The 21,792-nt window shown below is 44.3% G+C and overlaps 1 protein-coding gene across 7 annotated transcripts in view; it reads right to left on the bottom strand.

The window, feature by feature from the left end:
• ACOXL (acyl-CoA oxidase like) overlaps window positions 1-21,792 on the bottom strand; it is a 371,667-nt gene that overhangs the window by 44,050 nt on the left and 305,825 nt on the right. For 5 of the 7 annotated variants that reach the window (XM_058534585.1, XM_058534586.1, XM_058534587.1 and 2 more), the window contains one exon: window positions 17,184-17,254. The exons of the other annotated variants lie outside the window; for them this stretch is intronic. In XM_058534585.1, the coding sequence (XP_058390568.1) occupies window positions 17,184-17,254 (71 nt within the window). The remainder of the gene's footprint in view (window positions 1-17,183; window positions 17,255-21,792) is intronic. 7 annotated transcript variants of the gene reach the window in all.

Raw genomic sequence — 21,792 nt, 5'->3', positions numbered from 1 at the left:
TGCCTGTTGGTGTAATTATTTGCCCCTGTGACTTTCTCCCTGACCACAATGTGATCAGGAAGGCAGGAACTGTGGCTCATGCATCTCGGAATTTCTGCCTCACCCAGCATCAGGGCTCAGTATGCATTTGTGGAACTGAAGAATTCGGAGAGCCTTGGTTCCTAGGAGCATAAGCCCACTGGGACCAAGATAGAAAGACAGGAGATTGCCTGCAATTTATGACAAGCAGGCAGCCCATATCCATGGCCCAAGCTGCATAATAAGCAAGAATATGAAGCAAAAGGACTGAGTTGGACCTCTAGTGTCAGAGAAGATGAACAAAGCTTATTAATTCACGGTAACACCAGCGGGACATCAGAACAGTTTCCCCCCGCAACAACCCAGTTCTCTCACTGTGATGAAGTGCTCGGCCTTCTGCCTCAGACTTTAGCCGCTTGGGATCTGCATTACTGCCTTGTAAAATTGATGGGCAGTGGCACCATCTCTTAGTTTAAGGAATTTCTGCCCACATTACCAAAAAGCGTTGGTTTTGCAATTTCTGAGGGCATTCGTTGCAATAGGAAAGTGATTAAAAATTGGACCAGTCTGGAATGATGCTCATCTCTAATTCTTATAGGTCACCTGCCCAGTCTCCTCCAAGCCCTCTGCTCCAGGTGTGAGTTCATCACCTTCCACAGGTAAGGAAGTCTTATTTATATTTAACTGGAAAAGTGGGGAGCCGTCAACGTTAGCGCCTTTTTTCTTCATCACCCGAGGAAGTTGTTCAGGATCAAAGTCTCTTTTTCTTCCAAACTGCCCGGAGATGTTAATTAAAAAAAAATCGTTTTTAAGTCCAACCTGCTTAATATTTCTGGTGTCTTAAAAGCCTCTCTTCTTGAGAAAGGTGACAGGCAGTAGCAGCTGGATCATTCTGGTAGCTCGGAGTGCTCTGGGAGAGGAGGGTTGAGGATGAAGACGATCCTTTCTGAAGCTTTGGATGGTGAGGAGCCCAGGATGGCTCTCTCTCGTGTTCTGTGGCAGGGGAACTAGTGTCTCTTCATGGGAGCTGAGTATCACAGTACAGTGATGGTGGGCCCCGTGCTGCTGTCATGGTGGATCAGACACAGAGGGCATGGTAGAAGTCAGGGATGGGCCACAGTCAGCCAGACCCTAGGCATGTCCTCTTTCACGCCTCATTGGAACAGCCTAGACATAGCTATATCCCGGCCTCCTTGGGTGCCAGGAAATGAAGAGTGCAGAAAATTCATCTGCAGGAAACAAAAACTTGATAAGCCAAAAAGGAGACAGAAGGGAAAGCTCTGGAGAAGGTAATCCTCAGACCTTGAGACATCTTTTTACCAGCATGCTGAATACCAGTGCGTGGACAGAGGGCAGAGGGGATTCTGGTGCTTCTGAACCCTGGGGGTAGACTGATAGGGAAATGCTGTTTCTTCTATTTGGGTGTCATACAGCTGGCTGTGGAATCCAAGCTTTCCAGTGATTGCCATACTCTGGCAAACCCACTCTACCTTGTGGTGTTGCAGTGCACTGGCCTTACCACGTTCAGTGCAAGCGGGAAACTTCAGAAAGCACAGCTTTGCAGGCAGGGATGAGGCTATTCCCTCTGGAGCTCCTTACATGATCCAGTATATAGACTGGCTCAGAACCATACCCCTACTTTACGCAGACAGGTTAGACAACTTGTGGAAAAGCATTCAGCTAGGCTCTTCTCTCCGACTTGTTTTAACCTAGAATTGATCCCACCTTCCTGCCATTCCTAATTCCCCATCTGCCCTTGGCTTTGCAACCATCACCACCATCCATCTCCAGAACTTTATTCATCTTGCAAAACTGAAACTCTGTACCCATTAAATAACTCCTCATTCTCCTCTCCCCATGGTCCCTGGCAACCACCATTCTACTCTGTGTCTCTGAATTCCACTATTCTAGATACCTTATATAAGTAGATTCATGCAATATATGTCCTTTTGTGACTGGCTTATTTCACTTAGCATAATGTCTTGAAGGGTTATCCACATTGGGGCACATGTCAATGCTTCATTTCTCTTTAAGGCTGAATAATATTCCATTGCCTGTGTATATCATGTTTTGTTTATCCACTCATCCATTGATGGACACTTGGGTTGTTTCCACCTTTTGGCTATGGCGAATAGTGCTACTATGAACATGGGTGTACAAATATCTGTTCCAGTCCCTCATTTCAATTCTTTTGGGCATATGCCCTGGAGTGAAACTGCTGGGTCACATGGTAGTTCTAGTTTTAATTTTTTGTTGAATCGCCATAATGTTTACCATAGCGGCTGCACCATTTTACATTCCCACCAACAGTGTACCAGGGTTCCACTTTCTCCAAATCCTTGCCAACACGCATTATTTTGTTTTTTGATAGCAGTCATCCTAATGGGTGTGAGGTGGTATCTCACTGTGATTTTGATTTGTATTTCCCTAACGATCAGTGATGTTGAGCATCTTTTCATGTGCTTATTGGCCACTTGTAGATCTTCTTTGGAGAAATGTTTATTCAAGTTCTTTGCCCATTTTTGAACTGAGATGTTTGTTTTTTTTTCTTATTGAGTTTTAGGAGTTCTCGATACAGTGTTGATCATGTGATTTGGTGCAGAAGCTTTAAATTTTGATGAAATACAATGTGTCCATTTTGTTGTTGTTGCCTGTGCCTTTGATGTCCTCAAGAAATTACTGCAAATCCAATGTCACGAGGTTTTTCCCCTATATTTTTCTTCTGAAAGTTTTATAGTTGTAGCTCTTACATTTAGGTCTTTGGTCTATTTTGAGTTCATTTTTGTATATCATGTTAGATAAGGGTCCAACTTCATTCTTTTGCATGTGGAAATCCAGTTTCACAAGCACTATTTATTGAAAAGACTGTCCTTTTCCCATTGAACGATCTTGGCACCCTTGTCAAAAATCATCTGACCAAATATGCAAAAGTTTACTTTTGGGCTCTCTATTCTAGTCCATTGAATAGATTCCATGGATCTATTCAAACCACGAACACAGAATTTCTTCCCACTTATTTACGTCTTCTTTAATTTCTTTCAGCACTATTTTATACTTTTCAGTGTACAAGTCTTTTACCTCCTTGGTTAAGTTTATTCCTACGTATTGTATTTTTTTTGATGCTATTGCAAATGGAATTTTTTTCTTAATTTCTTTTCTGGGTTATGCATTGTTAGTTTACAGAAATGCAACTGATTTCTGCATGCTGACTTTTATATCCTGCAACTTGGCTGCATTAGTTTATTAGTTCTAACAGTTGTGTGTGTGTGTGTGTGTATGTATACATGTGTAATCTTAGAGTTTCCTACATATAAGATCATATCATCTGTGAACAGAGATAATTTTACTTCTTCCTTTCAAATTTGGACGCCTTTTATTTCTTTTTCTTGCCTGATTACCCTGGCTAGAACTTCTAATACTATGTTGAATAGAAAGTGAAAGTGGACATCCTTGTTTTCCTCATAAAGGAAATGCTTTCTGTCTTTCACCATTGAGTATGATGATAGTTGTGGGTTTTTCATATATGGATATTACATTGATGTAGTTTTCTTCTATTCCTAGTTTGCCGAGTGTTTTTATCATGAAAGGGTGTTGATTTTTTCAAATGCTTTTTATGCATCAATTGAGATAATCATGTGTTTTTTCCCTTCATTCTGCTGATGTGGTATATTACGTTGGTCAATTTTTGTTTGTTGAACCATCCTTGCATTCCAAGAATAAATCCCACTTGGTCACGATGTATAATCTTTTTAATATGCTGCTGAATTTGGCTTGCTAGTATTTTGTTGAGGATTAGCATTTTGTAGTTTTAAGCATACAGGTCTCATACGGTTACATGCTGCATAACAACGTTTTGGTCAATGACAGACCACATATACAACAGTGGTCCCATAAGATTAGTACCATATAGCCTCGGTGTGTAGTAGGCTATACCATCTAGGTTTGTGTAAGTACACTCTATGATGTTTGCACAATGAAATTGCCGAACGGTGCATTTCTCAGAGTGTATCCTTGTCATTAAGTGACACACATGGCTGTACATGTTTTGTTAGATGTATACCTAAGAACTTCTTATTTTTGAAAAATTGTACACACCCCAAAGATTTAAAAAATTTTTTTCTGTCCAGGTGTGCATTGCTAGTATATAAAAATTCAATTAATTTTTGTATGTTGATCTTGTATCCTGTGACCTTGCTGAGCTCATTTAGTTCTAGAGGTTTTCTTTGTTTTCTCTTTGTTTTGTAGATTCCTTGGGATTTTCCAAGTAGACAATCACGTCATCTATAAATAGGGACTGTTTTATTTCCTCCTTTCTCACCTGAAAGGACATGCCTTTTACTTCCATTTCTTGCCTTATTGCACTGACTAGAACTTCCAGTATCATATTGAATAAGAATGGTGACACCAAACATCCTTGCCGTATTCCTGATATTAGGGGGAAAGCATTCATTCTTTCCCACTATGTAGGATGTTAGCTATAGCATTTTTGTAGATGCTCTTAATCAAGTTGAGGAAGTTCCACTCTCTTCCTATCTGTCTGAGAGTTGTTATCATGAATGGGTATTGAATTTTGTCAAATGCTTTTTCTATATCAGTGGATATAATCATGTGATTTTCTTTTCACTTTAGCCTATTAATACTGATAAATAAATTGATTGATTTTTGAAAACTGAACCAGTCTTGCATCCTGGGAGTAAACCACACTTGGTTGGGGTGTATAATTCCTTTTATATATTGCTGAATTCTATTTCCTAATATTTTGTTAGGAACTTTTATGTCTATATTTATAAAAGATATTGGTTAGTACTTTTCATTTTCTGTTCTGTCTTTGCAGTATTAGGAGAATACTAGCTTCATAAAATGAATGGTAAGTATTTCCTCCTCTTTCTGGAAGTGACTATGTAGAATTGTTGTTAAGTCTTCTTTAACTGTTTAGTAGAATTCTCCAGTGAATTTTGGGGCCTGGAGTATTCTTCTTCTAAATTTTTTAAATTAAAAATTCAATTTCCCTAATAGTTATAGGGCTATTCAAATTATCTATTTCATATTGACTATGGTAATCTGTGTTTTTGAAGAATTGGTCCATTTCATCTAAGTTTTCAAATTTATGTGTACAGAATTTTCTTAGTATTCCCTTATTATCATTTTGATGTCTGCAGGGTGTGTACTGATATTATGTTTCACTCTTGATATTAGTAATTTATATCTTCTCTTTATTAGTCTTATTAGAAGGTTATCAATTTTATTGATCTTTTTAAAGTTCAACTCTTTGCTTCATTGTTTTTCTTTATTTTTTCCTGTTTTCAATGTCATTGATTCATGCTGCTATCTTTATTATTTCCTTCCTTCTGCTTTCTTTGGGTTTATTTTGCTCTTCATTTTTTAGGCCCTTGAAGTGGTAGCTTAGGTTATTGATTTGAGACTTTACTTCTATTTAATGTAAGCTTTAAATTCCCCTCTCAGCACTGTTTTATCCGTGTTTCACAAATTTGATATATTGTATTTTCATTTTCATCCAGTTTGATGTATTTTTTTATTTCCTTTGAAACTTTAGACATTTTCAAGGCTTGCTTTTATTCCAAGTTATGGTCTATCTTGGTATATGTTCCATGGGCACTTGAAAATAATGTACTGTTGTTGAGTGGACTGTCCTATAAACGTCTATTAGATCCTGTTTGTCAATGCTGTTGAGTTTTTCTGTACGTTCTGGTTTTCTGTCTAATTGTTCTATCAATTGTTGAGAGAGAGGTGTTGAAATCTCCAACTATAATTGTGTATTTGTCTGTTTTTACTTTCAGTTCTATCAGGTTTTGCTTCACAAAAGCTCTGATATTTGCTGCATACACATTTAACACTGCTATATCTTCTTGGTGGATTGACCTTTTTATCATTAAGTAATGTCCCTCTCTGTCTCTGATAATTTTCTTTGCTCTGATGTCTACTTTAGCTGATATTAATGAAGCCACTTTTGCTCTCTTTTGATTAACGTTTGCATGATCTATTTTTCCAGGTATTACTAGAACAATTAAAAAAAGCTATTCAGAGAGACACACCCCAAAATGCCATAGATAAATCAAAATGATATTCAAAAAAATGTTCAAGTAATGCATAGTATGTCAAGAGAGAGAAAACAGAAATCAAAAATGGAGAGAACAAACAGAAAACAAAAATAAAATAGCAGCCTTAAGCTCTATTATATCAATGTAATTACATTAAATGTAAATGGTCTAAATGCAACAACTAAAGACAGAGATTGGTAGAGTGAATTAAAAAGCATGAACTAACTATATGCTGTCTACAAAATCATATAAATAGATAGAAAATAAAACAATGGAAAAAATATGTATCTTATTACAGTCTCACCGTTTGCAGGTGTCAATAGTTTGAGTGAAGTGTTTACACCCCTTTACCCTGCTCTATTTACAATATAATTGTTTTAAATATTATCTCTACATTTATTTAGATTCACATCAGACAGTGTTATAATTTTTGCCTCAACTGTTAAATATAACTTAGAAAACTCAAAAGGAGAAGGAAAGCCGAATGAATTTACCATTTTTGCTTACTGTATTCCTCCTTCCTTCCTGACGTTCCATGATTCCTTATTTTCTGTTTAGGGAACTTCTTTTAGCCATTCCTTTGGTGTAGATTTTCTGATGACAAATCCTCTTAGTCCCTTCATCTAAGAATATCTCGATTTCTCCTTAATTCCTGAAGAATATTTTCACTGGACATAGGATTTTGTGTTGACAGTTCTTATTTTCCAACACTTGAAAAATGTGCCACTTACCTCTGGCATTCATGGTTTCTGATGAGAAATCCATCACTTGAATTGGTTTTCCCCTATTAAAAAGGTGGTGTTTTGGAGGCCAGCCTGGTGGCATAGTGGTTAAGTTTGTGTGCTCCACTTTGGCAGCCCAGGGTTCGCAGGTTCAGATCCCTGGCGTGGACCTATGCACCACTCATCAAGCAGTGCTGTGGTGGCATCCCACGTACAAAATAGAGGAAGATGGGCACAGATGTTAGCTCAGGGCTGATCTTCCTCAGCAAAAAGAGGAGGATTCGCAACAGATGTTAGCTCAGAGCCAATCTTCCTCACCAAAAAGAAAGGTGGTGTTTTCTCTAATTGCTTTCAAGATTTTTTCTTTGTCTTTAATTTTCACAACTTTAATTATGAAGTATCTTGGTATGGATTTCTTTGGGTTTATCCTATTTATCATTCAGCTTCTTGAATGTACAGGTTTGTCTTTTGCCAAATTTGGGAAATCTTAGGCTATTATTTCTTTGAGTACTTTTTCAGTCCTGTCTTCTTTCTCCTCTCCTTCTGGGACTTCCAGTTCACTTAGTCTCTCCTCTGTCCCTTCCATCTTGCTGTTGAGCCCATCTATTGAGATTTTTATTTCAGGTATTGTATTTCCCAGTTTTAATATTTCCATTTGGTTGTTTATATTTTCTATTTCTTTGCTGAGACTATTTATTTGCTGAGATTTTCTATTGTTTTATTTATTTCAAGCATGTCTGTAATTACTCATTAAAACATTTTTATGATGTCTGCTTTAAAACCTTTTTCAGATAATGTAAATATCACTATCATTTTGGTGTTGGTGTATAATGATTGTCTTTTTTCATTAAGTTTGAGATCCTCCTGGTTCTTGGTATTATGAGTGATTTTTTTATTGAAACTTGACCATTTGGGGTATTATATTATGAGACTCTGGCTCTTATCTAAACTTTGTCTCAGCTAACTTTCTGTGAGACTGCTCCATCAGAGAAAGGGGGGTACACTGCAGCCTTTGTTGACAACCAAGTAGGGGAAGTGCTCCTCATTACTGGTAGGTGGACATGGAAGTTCTGGTTGCCTACTAGTCCTCCATTTATATCACCTTAGCTGGGAGGATAAGAATTCCTCATTTCTGCTCGCCACATGGCCTCCACTGACACCATTGGCAGGGAGGTGGGGGCAGGTAGTGGCTTCATTACCACTGGGTGGTGGTGAAAGTCCTAAACTTCCATTTGGCCTTCTCTGACACCACCATAGCAGGGAGGGGGAGGGGTGATTTGTTACTGCTGGGTGAGAAAGAAGTCCAGGCTCCCCAGGTGATCTCCAACGACACTGTTGTCAGGTGGGAGTGGGGAAGGCCCCCTACTGCCAAGTGGAGATGAAAAGCCCAGCTCCCTACTAGGTCTCTTCTGACACAATCCCAGTGGTGGGGCTGCAGCCTCCTTACAGTCTCGTGAACATGGAAATCTATGCTTCCCACGTGGCCTTTCCCAGCATGGATGAAGGTAAGGCCACAGATTTTTCTGTGGTGTTTGGCTGGATTAGAGTGATCATGGTCTAAAAGTTTGCTGTCTTGCCAGGCTAGCCATTACCTGGTCCTTTGGGTTTGGCTAGAGCAGACTTTTTTTTGGAGGGGTCTGTTCTTGTTAGCCCTTTCCAGGTTGCCAACTTCTTCAGCTCCAAATCTGGGATATATGAGGCATAGAGAAAATCTAGGGGACTCCTGCCATATCATTCCTCAGGTCCTGAGCTCCCCGGCTGGTCTGCTTTCAGTTTCCTTATGCTTGTTTTATATACAATGTTAAGCGTTTTTAGTTGAATTTAGCAGAAAGAATAGGGATGAGTATGGGTCCTAGGAGAGGGAAGGGGTAGAGCTAACTGATCTTTTTCTTTTTTCCCATCTCAAAGTTGAAATCCAGTGTGTGTGCGTGTGTGTGTGTCTGTGTGTGTGTTTCAGTAGTCTTGTGAACATTGTAAAATTAACCAAAAAGACAGCAGCTAAAATTTAGTGAGGGCAAGAGGAAGAGTTGGGCAAGTGTGGGGAACAGAAATCTTCAAGTCTCATCACATTTCCAGTTTTCAGTCAGGGCGCAAATGTGGTCGGTTACAGGCGGGGGAGCTGCGTCAGTGTGAGTGCTGAGCTCCGCCGCCTCCATCAGCCCCATGCGGCCCCAGGCAGCATGACTCCCCACATAACTCTAGTGCTAATGTCCCCTTCACCGTGTGCTGTGAAATCTGTTATCCCTCCAGCCACTTGGTAATTCTCTTAACGTCTGGTAGCCTGGATTCCTATCACTGAAACTTCTCAACGGAATTTCTCCATATTCTGGGTAAGTCACTCAAGAAAAGTCTCCTGGGCACTTCAGCATCTTGACCTCTTTATTTAAATGGTGAAATGAAAAGTTTGAACCAGGCCCTGTTCTCTTCTCCTGTTAACTTTAGTCCCCTAGAGCCAAATTTTGCTCTCATTTTCCCACAGATGGCTTTCACCAAATCCTTCTAATTTCTTATTTGTCTCAAGCGATTTCCTCTCTTGCCGTCCGCCCTGGCCTCTAGAACAGCTTGAAATGAAATCTGCCCCTTAGAGATGTGCATGGAAGAAATGGAAGGCAGAGTGTTCAGGGAGGGGCACCCCTCCACACGTCATGTGCCAGACTTGCAGGGCCAGGAATACCCAGAGGGATGTGTTCTCCATTCTAGGGGAAGCTCACTGCTTTTCTGAACACTGAGATTTCTGCTTTCTAGCTGGTTCTCCAATTAGATATTTATTAGATGCTTGACAAAGAAGTGTCAAGGGGCAGAGCAGGTGTAATGCTCTCATGTGCTGCTGCCATCCATCCGTGTGATCATATGCTCCTCTTAGGTGATCAGGCACATGTAGTGCTTGCACCTGATAATATCTGGCCTGGAAAGACATTGGTCCATTTTCCCAAATAGGAGAGCTTTGTGAAGATGGATGAAATGCAGACTCTCAAATAGCAGAGAAAGTCCTCTTGTTGCAGCACAGGGAATCCTTCTGCCTTTCTCTTCCTAATCCCATACCACCCATCTCACTCTATCTCCCTCATCCCTGGTCTTGGAGACCATGCTTTCAGAACAATTCTAGAGCAACTGTTAGCTGATGATGGCTGCTGTTGTGTTCCTTCTCAGAGACAGCTGACTTTGACACAAACCTTTGGAAGTCAAGGAAGTCTTCCAAGCTAGAGAAAGGAATATTGAATGCTGTAATTTTGAGACAGCTATAGTACACTGGGGAAACGTACACAGTACAGCAAGAATGGAAGCTTCTGGATACCTCTCCCCTGGAGAGACAGCTGTCTGGGCCCCCTACTTTGGCAGCCAGCTCTCAAGGCATGCATCAGTGCACCTGAAACACTCTATAAATGGAAAACTCAGAACACAGCTTCTCACATTGACCCCACCAGTAAGCACAGTGGAACCCACACAGTTGGTTAAATTTAATTTCCTGCAGAGACACAGAGACTCAGCTCAAATGCCACCTCCTCTGGCAAGTCTTCTCTAAATCCATGTTAAGTCGGGCATTCCCGCTGAATGCTCTATTAGCAACCCAAACTTCCTCCCTCTCAGAGCTTAGCTCACTCCAATGTGCTTGCTTATTGGGGTGCAATGAAGTACCTACCTCACCTATTAGGGAGCTACTTGAGGATGAGGGCCAGGTCTTACTGATATTAGCACCCCAGTGTCTAGCACAATGCCTGGCACACAATAGGCACACCTAAATGTTTGTGAAGAGGGATCATGGCAGGTATGTGCAGAGAGTCACCAAAATAACCCTTCTGTTGACTTATTGCAGAGCCTGAAAGTCTACCGTTAGTTATTTATTCCTTTGAGTTAGAAAGTTAGTCCTATGCACCAAAAATCACTTTCCGAAATTAAAGTTTCTTTGGTGGTGGATAATTGTCATGAGATTTTAGGGGATTGGTTTGAGATGAGCCCTGCAGAAGGGTCTTGGCACAGGCTTGGAAGTTGTGAGAAGATAGCAGGAATGAAGGAGGGAGGCATTCCCAGGTCTCAATGGCACAGAGGTACAGGAATGAGAGAAAACCACTTACTGCTGGGAGACTAGATCTGAAACTTGATTTCTATGTCACTAGTAGCTCTCTTCCCTCATTAAATATAAAAAAATAGAAACATTTTCTTCAAGTGAGCCAGGTACTAGAGAAACATTACCTGGCATATAATTGGCATTCAGTAACATTTGTGCAACATCTTACCTTAGGGACATTGTCAGTCACACACACACTTCTTTCCAGGTGGCTCTAGCTTGCAAGGAGCAGAGAAGGTGGCAGGAAAAGAACAGGAGACATGGACCAGATTTCAACTCCGCAGACCCCTGCCACCCTTCATGATCTATGCTAATGGAATTCAGACAAGGACTGACACTAGTCATCCTGGACTGGAAATGCAGTCAAGCCCCAAAATGACAACCTTTTCTTCTGTGTGGGAGGCCCAATCCCATGACCAGCCCCAGATGACTGAGCGATGGCTGTGGGCACATGTGGTACAGACAGGATGTTTGCTCCTGCCGGTTGCTCAGGGGCCCAGGACATTCTCAAAGGCAAGGGGCCACGATGGGGTCCGTGGGTATGAAAAGGGCCACCTGCAGAAAGGGCATCATAGTCCTTCTGCACTTGATAGGACGTGCTTATAATTAACGATTGGCGGCTAGGTTTGGTGCTCAAACTAGCTACCACCTACACACACTGAGAAAAGGAAGAAAGAGCAGTTAGAATGCAGGAAAGAGGGAAAAACCCCACCCCGCCCACTTGACAGGCTCAAACTGCTGCTGCCGGGCGCCTGTGAGGTGGGGACAGTCCCCTGCTTAGAAGTTGGGGTTGCCGTGGTGAGCACCCCAACAGAGCTGAAGGAGCTGAGGCCTTCTCTAAAGCACAAAAGCAGACAAAGATCCCACAAGGATGTGAGGGCCATTCCCGAAACTGAACGACTCAGTTACTGCTCCTTGGGCTGAACAACACGGAGGGGAGTGGGCAGGGTGTGGCAGAAAGAATCTTTGTGACAATGACAATTTCAGGAACACTAGATAACCAGCTTGCTGGGGTGTCTCTAAACCTTCTGAGGGGAGGTGAATCAGTGGAGCGGTCATGTGGAAAATTCCCTTTCTCCTCAACACGCAGCCCTTCCCATGCTCAGGGCAAGTCATTTTTTTCTGTGAAAACTCTCATTCCTAACAGACCAGGATTCCCTCAGGCTAGGAGAAAATGCCTGTTTCTGGGAAGAAGTTGTATTTTGTAAACTTGGAGGACTGAAGGGTTGGGTCATGTCATTCACTGGGGAACTTTTGGTTTCAAGAAGGACTCAAGTGTGTCCAATTTCCTAGAATATCACTAGACAGAAAAAGGGCCCGATCTGGCCAGACCACAGTGGTGAGGAGACGTGTGGGAGGGAGGCTTGGCATGCTTCCTTCCATATCTGCCCAGTTTCCCCTGTGCATTTCGGGGCAGCATTAATACTTGGAGGCTGGTAAGAAATGCTACAGAAGCTTCCAGCAGCATTCCAGCCCCACACGTCTCCCGTCAGTGGAGCTGGGGAATCGTCTCTGAAGCTTTTCTCCACCTGGGCCTCAGCACCTGGCAACTGTGCCCACCAACTCCGATGGGCCCCTGCACGTGCCAGCTGGGCAGACACAGATACTACAACTGCTCTGCTGTGTCCTCAGACCAAGGTACCATCTGCCTCACCACAGACAGTCTGATAGTCTGCCCTCTCTGCCAGCAGTCCACATGGGCTGGAGCATCATTGCTGCTGCTGGTGTGACAGCCCTGCCAAAGGTCTGCAGTTTGGGGAGCAGAGATTCAAGAAGGTACTATTTATTTTCACGCAGGTGGTTCAGTTCTTGTTACTGTTTTCTACAGTGGATGTGGTATGATATCAGACCCCACCTACAAAAAGGCCTACCTTGACCTTCACGTGGTGCCTCTAAGCCAGAGCCCTTAGGCAGAGTGGCTGAGCCAGGCCTGTGCTGGGGGTTGCAGGGTGGGGAACATTCTGGGCACTCATTCAGCATCATGGGAGTGGGGAAGCCCTGCTCTGAGCCAACCCTTGTTCTACTGTCTTGCTCCAGTTACAACAGATGAGCCAAAGCTCCTTTGACCAACTCTTGTCTTCTGACCTGGGGGAGCAGCATTTACCAGGAAGGGCCACTTTCCCCTGAACACCCTACTTGCTTTTCCAAAGGAGGCAGGGAGGCCCAGCAGGTGCCGGCCTCAGGAAGTTTTTGTGGCAGTGAGGATCCTTGCTGGGGCTGCAGCCTACACCCAAATTGGAAATGACTGCTGCCAGGTGTGTAAGAAACTCCCTGGAGAACAGAATGAGGAAGTGTGATCATTTACATTTGATTTAGAAAATGATGGTTCAAACGCAGATTGGCACCAAGAGGCCTGGCTTCCTGCCAATTTCCATCACTGAAAAGAGGGCACATTATCTAAGAGGAGACAATCCTGGGGGAGTGGGAGCAGGGACCAACTGGACCAAGCACTGAGAGCAAAGCCTGGAAGTGGAGGTGGAGCCATTTGATTGAGGGAGGGATTTTAGACTTGATTCAAAAATAGGCTAACCAAACACCCTGGTTTGCCTGGGACAGTCGTGGTTTATGCCTGTCATGCAAGCTTAACATGTAATGGTGACCCTTCCACTCTCAAAAAAGTCCAGGTGTGGATGATAAGTCCATGATCACCCTATTCCAAGGGAGAGAGTTACGGCCAGAAACTAATCCAGAGAGTGACACGTAGGACATGGGGCTCCGAGAAGGTTCATTTGGCTGAGCTGGAAGGAGAGAGACAGGCAGTAGAGAGCCAGGTTGGTTCCTTCTCAAGCATGTTTAGAATCACAGGCTTATCAACAATGTCCCGGCAAAGATTCACAGAGTATGGATGCTGGAAGGGTCTTTGGAGTGATCTAATTCACTTCCTCTTTTACCAGAAGAGGACCCTGGGCTAAAAACATCAAAGCGACCTGAGATCTAAGGTCACCCCTGGTTCTTGGCAGAGTGGGGACCAGACTCGCCCCTGGGGGATCAAGCCTGGGACAGAGAGAAAGGGATGACTCTGAAAGATGCTGCAAAGGATGAACAGCACACATCTAGCACGGCAGCCCTGGGGCAGGGGAGAGTCACAGACTGTCCCCCGGTTGAGGCTGAGGAGGGGAGGACAACGGCGGGTGAGGTTCAGACCTGCTGAGCACACCCGGGTGTGGGGCTGGAGCTTGGGTCTGGAGTGGCGGGTGGAGCCAAAGGTTAAACAGGTTCTCCAAGGTAGTGACTGCAAGGGACGGAAGAGATTAATTGGCCAGTACAACTAAGAAGGAGTGAAGAAACAGGTAAACGTGGAGATGAAAAGTGAATGGGGTCAAATAAGTAATTTATAGAATCTAAATCTTTTCTGTGGTTCAAATTGTAGTGCAATCTCGCTGAAAGGCAAAGCCAACACTTTCATACCCCTCAGCATCTCTGTCCTATCCCCTTCACCAGGCTGCAATGGTGGGTAAATCATAAGTCAGTAATAGCCTCGACCTCCTCGACATGGGAAAACTGAGGGACAGAGAAGCCAGCTCCCTCCTGTCTCATGGCACTCTCAGCAAACGGGGTGTGATTAACAACAAGCCACGAGAGTGATTCCACACCAGCCACAACACATACAATACATTTTGTGGTTTCATCGCGTCTTACCTCCCATGTGGCTCTGGTGTGGTGGAGGGGCAAGGTGGTAGGTTTTTCTGTGAATCTACTGGGTGGAGGTCCCAGGAAGAAGCCCAGCTTAAGGATCCAGAGACCCTAGCTTACTGGTCCCAGTTCTACTGCCTGCTAACTAGCAGTGCGATGGTGGAGAGTCATTGTTCTTCCTCTCCCCTGCTCTTCTTGGTTGTCACATGAAGGCTTTGGCCTCTGCTATCTCCAAAGTCTCACTCTTTGGTTCTGTTTTCCCAGGGGTATCTGACCTTGGCTCAACCTGTATCTCATGTTGGCTTAGCTGTGTGTTCATCTCTTGCATCTTCTCTACAGCCCTTGTATAGAGCATCCTCACAGATCTGAATGAAATATTTGTCCTCAGGTCTCAATTATCTCTGACAATATAGAGATGCAACAGTATGCATGCAAAATATCATTTTAAAACATTATATGTGGTCCAGATCTGCAGTTTTTGCCTCCAGCAACTTTTCACCCCATAGGTTGAGTTAAAGATTTAAGTTTGTGGCAGATAATCTGCAAAGTGAATAGTTCACCTAAGTAAGCATATACTGGACTGCGGGCTGATTGGAGTCAAAATGACCTACTGTCACCCTGAGCAAGTTCTCCCACATCTATGTAACATCTACAAAAGTCCTGCACACCACTGTCAACTCACACGGTGCTCTCTGATATGTGACATTAAAAAACCTCAGTCTCCTGAAAACAAATCATAAAATAGTTTCAGTATATGTGAACTGAGCACAGTTTTGTTCAGTGAAACTTCTTTGATGACGCCTGTTCAAATATCTACAAACACTGAGAAAACACCCACAGACATTGTCCTCAGTTGCCACAGTCACACAGTCTGCAGAAACCAAGAAGGAAGACATAAAATACTGAATGTCCCTGGAGATCATGCACATGCCAGGACACCTCAGGCTATCTGAACCTTCCTCTCCCACCCCCAACTGTTAGTTTCTAACCAAATGTTCCAGAGAAGCCAGCCGGGGACAGTATGAGAGTCAGCAGGAAGGTGGGGAACTGAGAGGAGAAGGAGGCTTTCGGTGGCCTCTCTTTCCACCCTCTCACAATAGACGTGACGTGGCATCCCAAGTCGTGTAGGCCACAGGTACAGCTAGAAGGTGCACTGGGAGTTCTGGTCTCCTGATGCCAGGCTCCATGCTCTGCCCTTGCTACTCCACACTGCTTCTGAGACACCCACGTTAATCTCCACGCAGCGCTCACCAGCAGTACCAAACAGCACACAGGCGTGTGTTCAGCACACGGAAGCACAGTGGAGAAGGGAAAATGGGGCAGAGATGGACAGTAGGAGAAGAACAAGAGGGAATCAAGAAGGAGCAGATGGCAGGAGAAAATGCTAGACAGAACAAGGGCAAGAAAGGGCCAAAGGCCTGTGTCCCTGTCACCTTGAAGAGTAACTAGGGGTAAAGAGGTGAGTGTCTGGGGCCCAAGAGCTGCTTCAAGGCCACAGAAATACAGCCTGTACCTGGAAGGAAAGGTCCTTCCAGAATGGACCTCAGGGTGGGGAACTGAGAGCTAAGTGTGGAAAACCTCAAAATACCAAGAAAAGCTCACGTGACTGAATTTATGCCATTCAAAGTGGTGTATTATACCCAGGACTCTGGTGGACCAGGTCTCCCAGATGAACCCAATATTAGGTACCAGCACTTCTTTATTACAAAATTAACATCACTGAAAGCTTAAAAAAAAAGACAGACCAAAAATACCACAACTTAGGCAAATGAGTTGAAAATCCCTTATAGTGACACCTTATTTTTTCCACCCATTTCTAAAGTCAGAGGACACCTGGTATGGTGTTTAGGTAAAGAAATGCAATTCCTGGTACACGCGGTTTCCTGATGGTACAGAATTGAAATGACATCACGGAAATGCATAAGCCTTAGGGTCAGTCTAAGTACAGTTTCTAGGTGAAAACATGAGTCTTAGTCATTGGTGGAAAAGCGTGTGTGTATGTTTGTGATTTGTTGGTATCCACTGTTTTCTACCTTCAAAGACAAAGTTTTAATTAAATGTATGCAGGCTGCTGGCCGGGTTGCCCACATCTTCGGCTCCCCTAGATGTACAACCTTAAAGGAGCACACCTGTGCTCCTTTGTCATTTGGAAGGAAATAAAACAAATTGTTGCCAAGAAAAAAAGAAGTTTGTCTTCCACTCAAAGGCAAGGAATCTATGACATAAGATGCTCATTCCAGTGGTTAATATGAACAGCCTAATTTGTGTAGCATTCCCCATGGCGACGAAAGTGAGGATGTGGCAGACACAGAATGTATGGAATCCTTTGTCTTAATTAAAAAGTACAGTGAGAGTCATGGAATTTGGCCAAACCTCATAAATCTGCTAACAGATTCAAGTCTCTGTCAGATAAGCTTCAATAGAACCAACTGGCCCCTCTGGAGAATTACACAGATTCCTCACCAGCAGTTGACACCCACACTCCTGTCGCTGTGCTCGCTCCACGGACGGCGGCTGTGCTCATTAACCAGCAACCTTCCTACCCACCGATGACAAGTTGATCCCCGCGGAGCACAAAATTCAGAGATGATAAATATACTCCTGCTTGTAAAAATGAAACTCTCCTCAGGGCAATAAAAATGCTGCAAGCCTTTAAGGAAATCAGTACTTTGTCTGATAACCTACCTTCATTAACAAAGTCTGGTCCTCGTGGTCAGGACAGCTCTTCACTGCCAGGGAGAACTGCTCTAAAGTAACTGGAAAGGAAGAAACAGAAAGGGTGAACGACCTCCCTCCAGACCTCGAGCACCCCTGGTATGGAGGAGAACACTGTGGTCATAGCAGATTCAGGTGGCGCGCTATCCATCTTTCCTTGCCGATACGTGCGAGGGGACAGAGCCTGCCCGGTGTAGGGCAGGGCCAGCACACAGTGACTTCTCTACCATTGTCAGCTGGGATGATTACAGGGCCATTACCATCAGCAAAGCTCCATCCCAAACTTCAGGAGGTCCTGGGTTCAGCCACCATGTGGCCATCCTGTCCCCCAAGACCACACTGTACGCCCATTTCCTGTGACCTCCATCGAGAGCACTCCACCTGCCTTTGTAAATCCGGCAGTGCTAAATTTCCTATCTCAATCTTCCATCATGATTCCCACAGCTTTACGTCTTCTCTTCATACGAATGATATGGTCCCGAGTGTTGACTCAAGCAAACTCACAGACTCCCCAAAATATTTCAAGTCATGTTTCCCCAAGCATCCTTCTCTAACAGAATGGTGGAGAGAAACCCAAGAGGGTTTGCAAAAAATATTTTAATGATCCATTTTAATCCGCCAGGAGAGCTCTAGGAATCTTAATCTAGACCATTTACACAAGTTACACTCCCTTCTCTACATCAGTAGCTCAGCTCTCATCAAAAGCCCACTTGTGTGAGCGCCCCTTTTTATTTTGGTCTAAATAAGCACCAACCCACAGACTGCCTTCCCTGCACGCTGTTTTGACTGTACTGTTTCACTCTTGAAAATGCTCCCATGAGTCCCTGCCACGCTCAAGCTTAAATCCACTTCTTCCGACAGGCATGAAGGCTTTAACTTAGTTAACCCATCTAGATGAGTCTCTTATTTTCAGACTCAAAGCTGCCTTCATTCTTTACCTGTCAATAACCCATCACTGCTGACTGCTGGGCACCGTCCCACCTCTTGCCTTAGAGCAGAGCAAAGCTCACCCCTCCACCGGAATCCCGCGGGCCTGCCCATCTCACCACTCAAAGCCATTGATGGCCCCGGGTCCAGCCCAACCTCCACAGAGCCCACAATGGCGGCAGAGCTACTCCCAGACTCCAGATTGAAGGACAGTCTGTTTCCATTGTTCTGACCCCAGCGATGTATCTGGATGTCACGTTTACAAATGCAGGTATTTTACAGAGAATTATATAAGCAATAATGAATTTTCATCAAGTAAGCATGGTCTGGGTCATTTTTTTTTGTGGTTTTCAGTGTTACCTACAAAATACAATTCTTTAGACAGTTTTTGTCGATGACTACATTATCTGTGCAGGCTTAACTGTCATCAGATGTATCTTGTGCTGATTATTTCTTCCAAGTCTAAATTTTTGCTCTTATCCAGTCAAAATGTGCTCAGGATCAATAGAGGGATCAGAGTTGGCAGCTTTACGTGTATATGTCCATCTAGTCATCAACTGGCTAAAGCCAATATTAACTATATGGAATCTTAAATTTTTTTAAAAAATTAAAGATTTTTAAAAGAGTTAAGAATCGAAGCACGATACTTTGCCCATAAAAGGGGTTCAGTAGAAATTCGCAGCACAAGATAAGAGCCTGAGCCATGATGAGTTTATACAAAGGCGCCTGCCCTCACCCATTCAGCACACACCAGCCCATGAAAGACCCTGGAAGCAACCACTCCCATTAGTTCTCTTTTGGATTTTTGCTGTGACATAATTTGGTGTGATAAAATGTTGAACTCTGACTATTATCTGAGGATGAGTAAAGAATAATCTACAAATTCAGGTGTTTGGCTTTCTTTAGATGATCTTTTAGAAGGTGGCTATTTTATTTGGTAAAGGTTTATGCCATGACTGGGAATCTTACTTGGCACAGGCCATGGAAATCTGAACATTTGCTACTTGCCTCCTTAGAGGGCTACTAGATTCTCGCCCTCACCTCTCCCTTCTCTGTGGTGACCCCACAGACATATCTTCAGCTGCCCCTGACTGGACTCTGCTGTGACATTTTTAGTTGTTCACCAGATGTGGCATCTAGCTGGGGCAGCTGTTACCTTGAACTCTGTACATCCAATCCAAACAATCAACTTCCATGCCTAGCCAACCCTTTCCTGAATTTTCCCATTTCTGTGGCATCATCACCCACCAGCTACCAGGCCCAAATCTTTGATTCTTCCCTCACATCACCAAGTCTGTTGACTCTTCTTGCACAATGTCTCCCAAATGCACCCCTTTCCCCTGACACAGCTGCCACTCTGACGCCAGCACAACCCTTCGAACCCACTCCCCAGCCTTGATGCCCAGCCCTTCTCTCCCGTCACTTCGCCCACTGCTGCCACCATAGGAAACCTGGCATGGACAGAGTTCCACAGGCTTCTCCTCACCTCCCCAGTCTTAGCCCCTCTTCCATGGTGCCAACCACCCTCTCCAATGGCTACTCACTATCACTAATCCATGGCTGAGTCTTCAGCCCATGTGATCCCCTCCCTGTCTCCTTCCCATCTGCTCAAAGTCTACCTTTCTGCTGGACCCAACTGGTGGAGAGGCCACCAGCACAGGCTTAGAGTCAGACAGTCCTGACTTGAAATCCTCACTCTGCCACTACCAGCCACGTGTCCTTGGGTAAGTCACATACTCTCACTGAGCCTCAGTGTCCTCATCAGTCACACGTGGAGAGAGGTGCCCCCCTCCTGGAGTTAGCGTGAGGACCAGTGGAGAGGTCGTATGCCAGCAAACAGTGCCTGGCATGGCATCGACACTCCATCCTGTGCCGAGAAGGAAGATTTCTCTAACTTTTCCCTGTCACACTGATTTATTCCGTTTGATGTCTTCGTGTGACACATTACACATCAGGTTTTTCTCTTCAAATCCTTTGGTTTTTAGGTGCACACGCTGCCCTTGTCTCAGGAGTGAGACTGTAGAGTCTGTGGGCTCCAGCAGACAGCCCGTGTCTTGGCCCGAACTCCGTTCTATGTGCGTCATGTCCAACATGCCCAAAGTCACGACCCGGTTCTGTGGAACTGGACTGATGTGCATTTGTGGGAATACGGGGCCGCACAGATGGAGTTTTCCCTTAGTTGGCTGAATGAGTTTCACAGGGTGAGCACCTCTCACCCTTTCTACACAAACAAGAAAAGCCAACCTTGACAAGTGGAGGCCAAACAGAAGCAGAGCACACCGAATTCTTGGATGTTTTCCCCGTGCCTGAGATGTCAGGGTGACACGTGCTCTGATGCCAACAGTGGGTTATCTCTCACCTCGCCCACTCTGATTTCTACCCCGAATCCTGACAGAGGAAAGAGAGGGCACGAACACCATCAGGCAGCTGCTCTCTGCCAGGCCTGAGTGGTCACCTTGCCTGGGTCGCCTTATTCAGTGACAGCTCGTGGTGAGAGGCCTCACAAGGTTGACATTTCACTCCCCTCCCCCTGCTCCTTTCTCGACTTAAATAGGAAAAAAAACTCAAAATGAAAGCATCTGTGGTATCTACTTTCCTCTACCTTTGTTGCTGATTCAAGGGGCTGCCTGCCTCCTGAGAATAAGATGAGCCACAAACAGCACCGACAGAACGCGAGGCTCACTGGGGCGCACTGTTCCCTAAGAGACTCCGGATCGTTGTCTTGCTTCAACATCGATTGTTCTACCTGCTCAGAAGTGTCCCAGGGCCGTTCATTTTGGCAGGGACGCCAAGGCGTCCAACTGTCCTTGGATGGTCTGGTTCTCTTTGGTTCAACCTTTCCACCTTGTGTGACAAAAATATCAGCCTGACACTAGAGGGAGAACAACAGATTTTTAGATAACAAGTCGCTTTGAGGTTGGGGAGGGAAGTGAAGGGGAAGCAGAGAAAAAAATGACCTGATTGAAGTAAAAAAAATGGTAGTTTGGGAGAAAAATATTACAGGCCAGCATGAAAGACATATGTCTCTCCTCCTGAACATGTGCTGCAAGGGGCCGGGACATAAATTCTGCACAACAGCCTCACCTCCTTCAGCCATTGAAAGGTAGACAGGACTTTGCAACATGGAAGATGCCTAAAACGCAAGGAAATGGTCGTACCTAGAATAGCTTTCATTATGACATGTCAATGCAAATAAGGGGAAAAGTAAGACAAACCAAATGCACATTAGCATCATACTTATTGTTCTCTTTGAAATATGGTTGGTAATATTGGGGAACTATCAGTAAGTTAGCAGGCACAAGTGACCTTGACATATGACCTAGGGGGCTGTATTGCTCAGAAATCCTGTCTCAGAACATTCTTTCAGCTTTTCTCTCAATCCCTGTGACAGGGCACTGGGAAATAGGGGTCCACCCCAGGCACCAAGGTTTCAAGAGCCTTGCTCTGGCATTTCTCTGGCTGTACCTAACCCCATGGGCTCATGGGGGGTGCCCACCTGGAGCCTGCACTCCAGGTACCCAGGATCTTGGGGTTCCCAGCCCAAACAGCTTGAGCCTCTTCCTGGTGTGTGTACCCCTAGACCCACGGGGTGGCCAAGGGGCAGCTGTTGGCAGGCGTGTAGACAGACAGGCGTGTCTAGACTGGAGGATGC

The sequence above is a fragment of the Diceros bicornis genome, chromosome 40 (genome assembly GCF_020826845.1).
Source record: "Diceros bicornis minor isolate mBicDic1 chromosome 40, mDicBic1.mat.cur, whole genome shotgun sequence".
NCBI lineage: Eukaryota > Metazoa > Chordata > Mammalia > Perissodactyla > Rhinocerotidae > Diceros > Diceros bicornis.
Note: the sequence above shows the minus strand (reverse complement) of the source record. Positions and strands in the feature narration are given on the sequence as shown.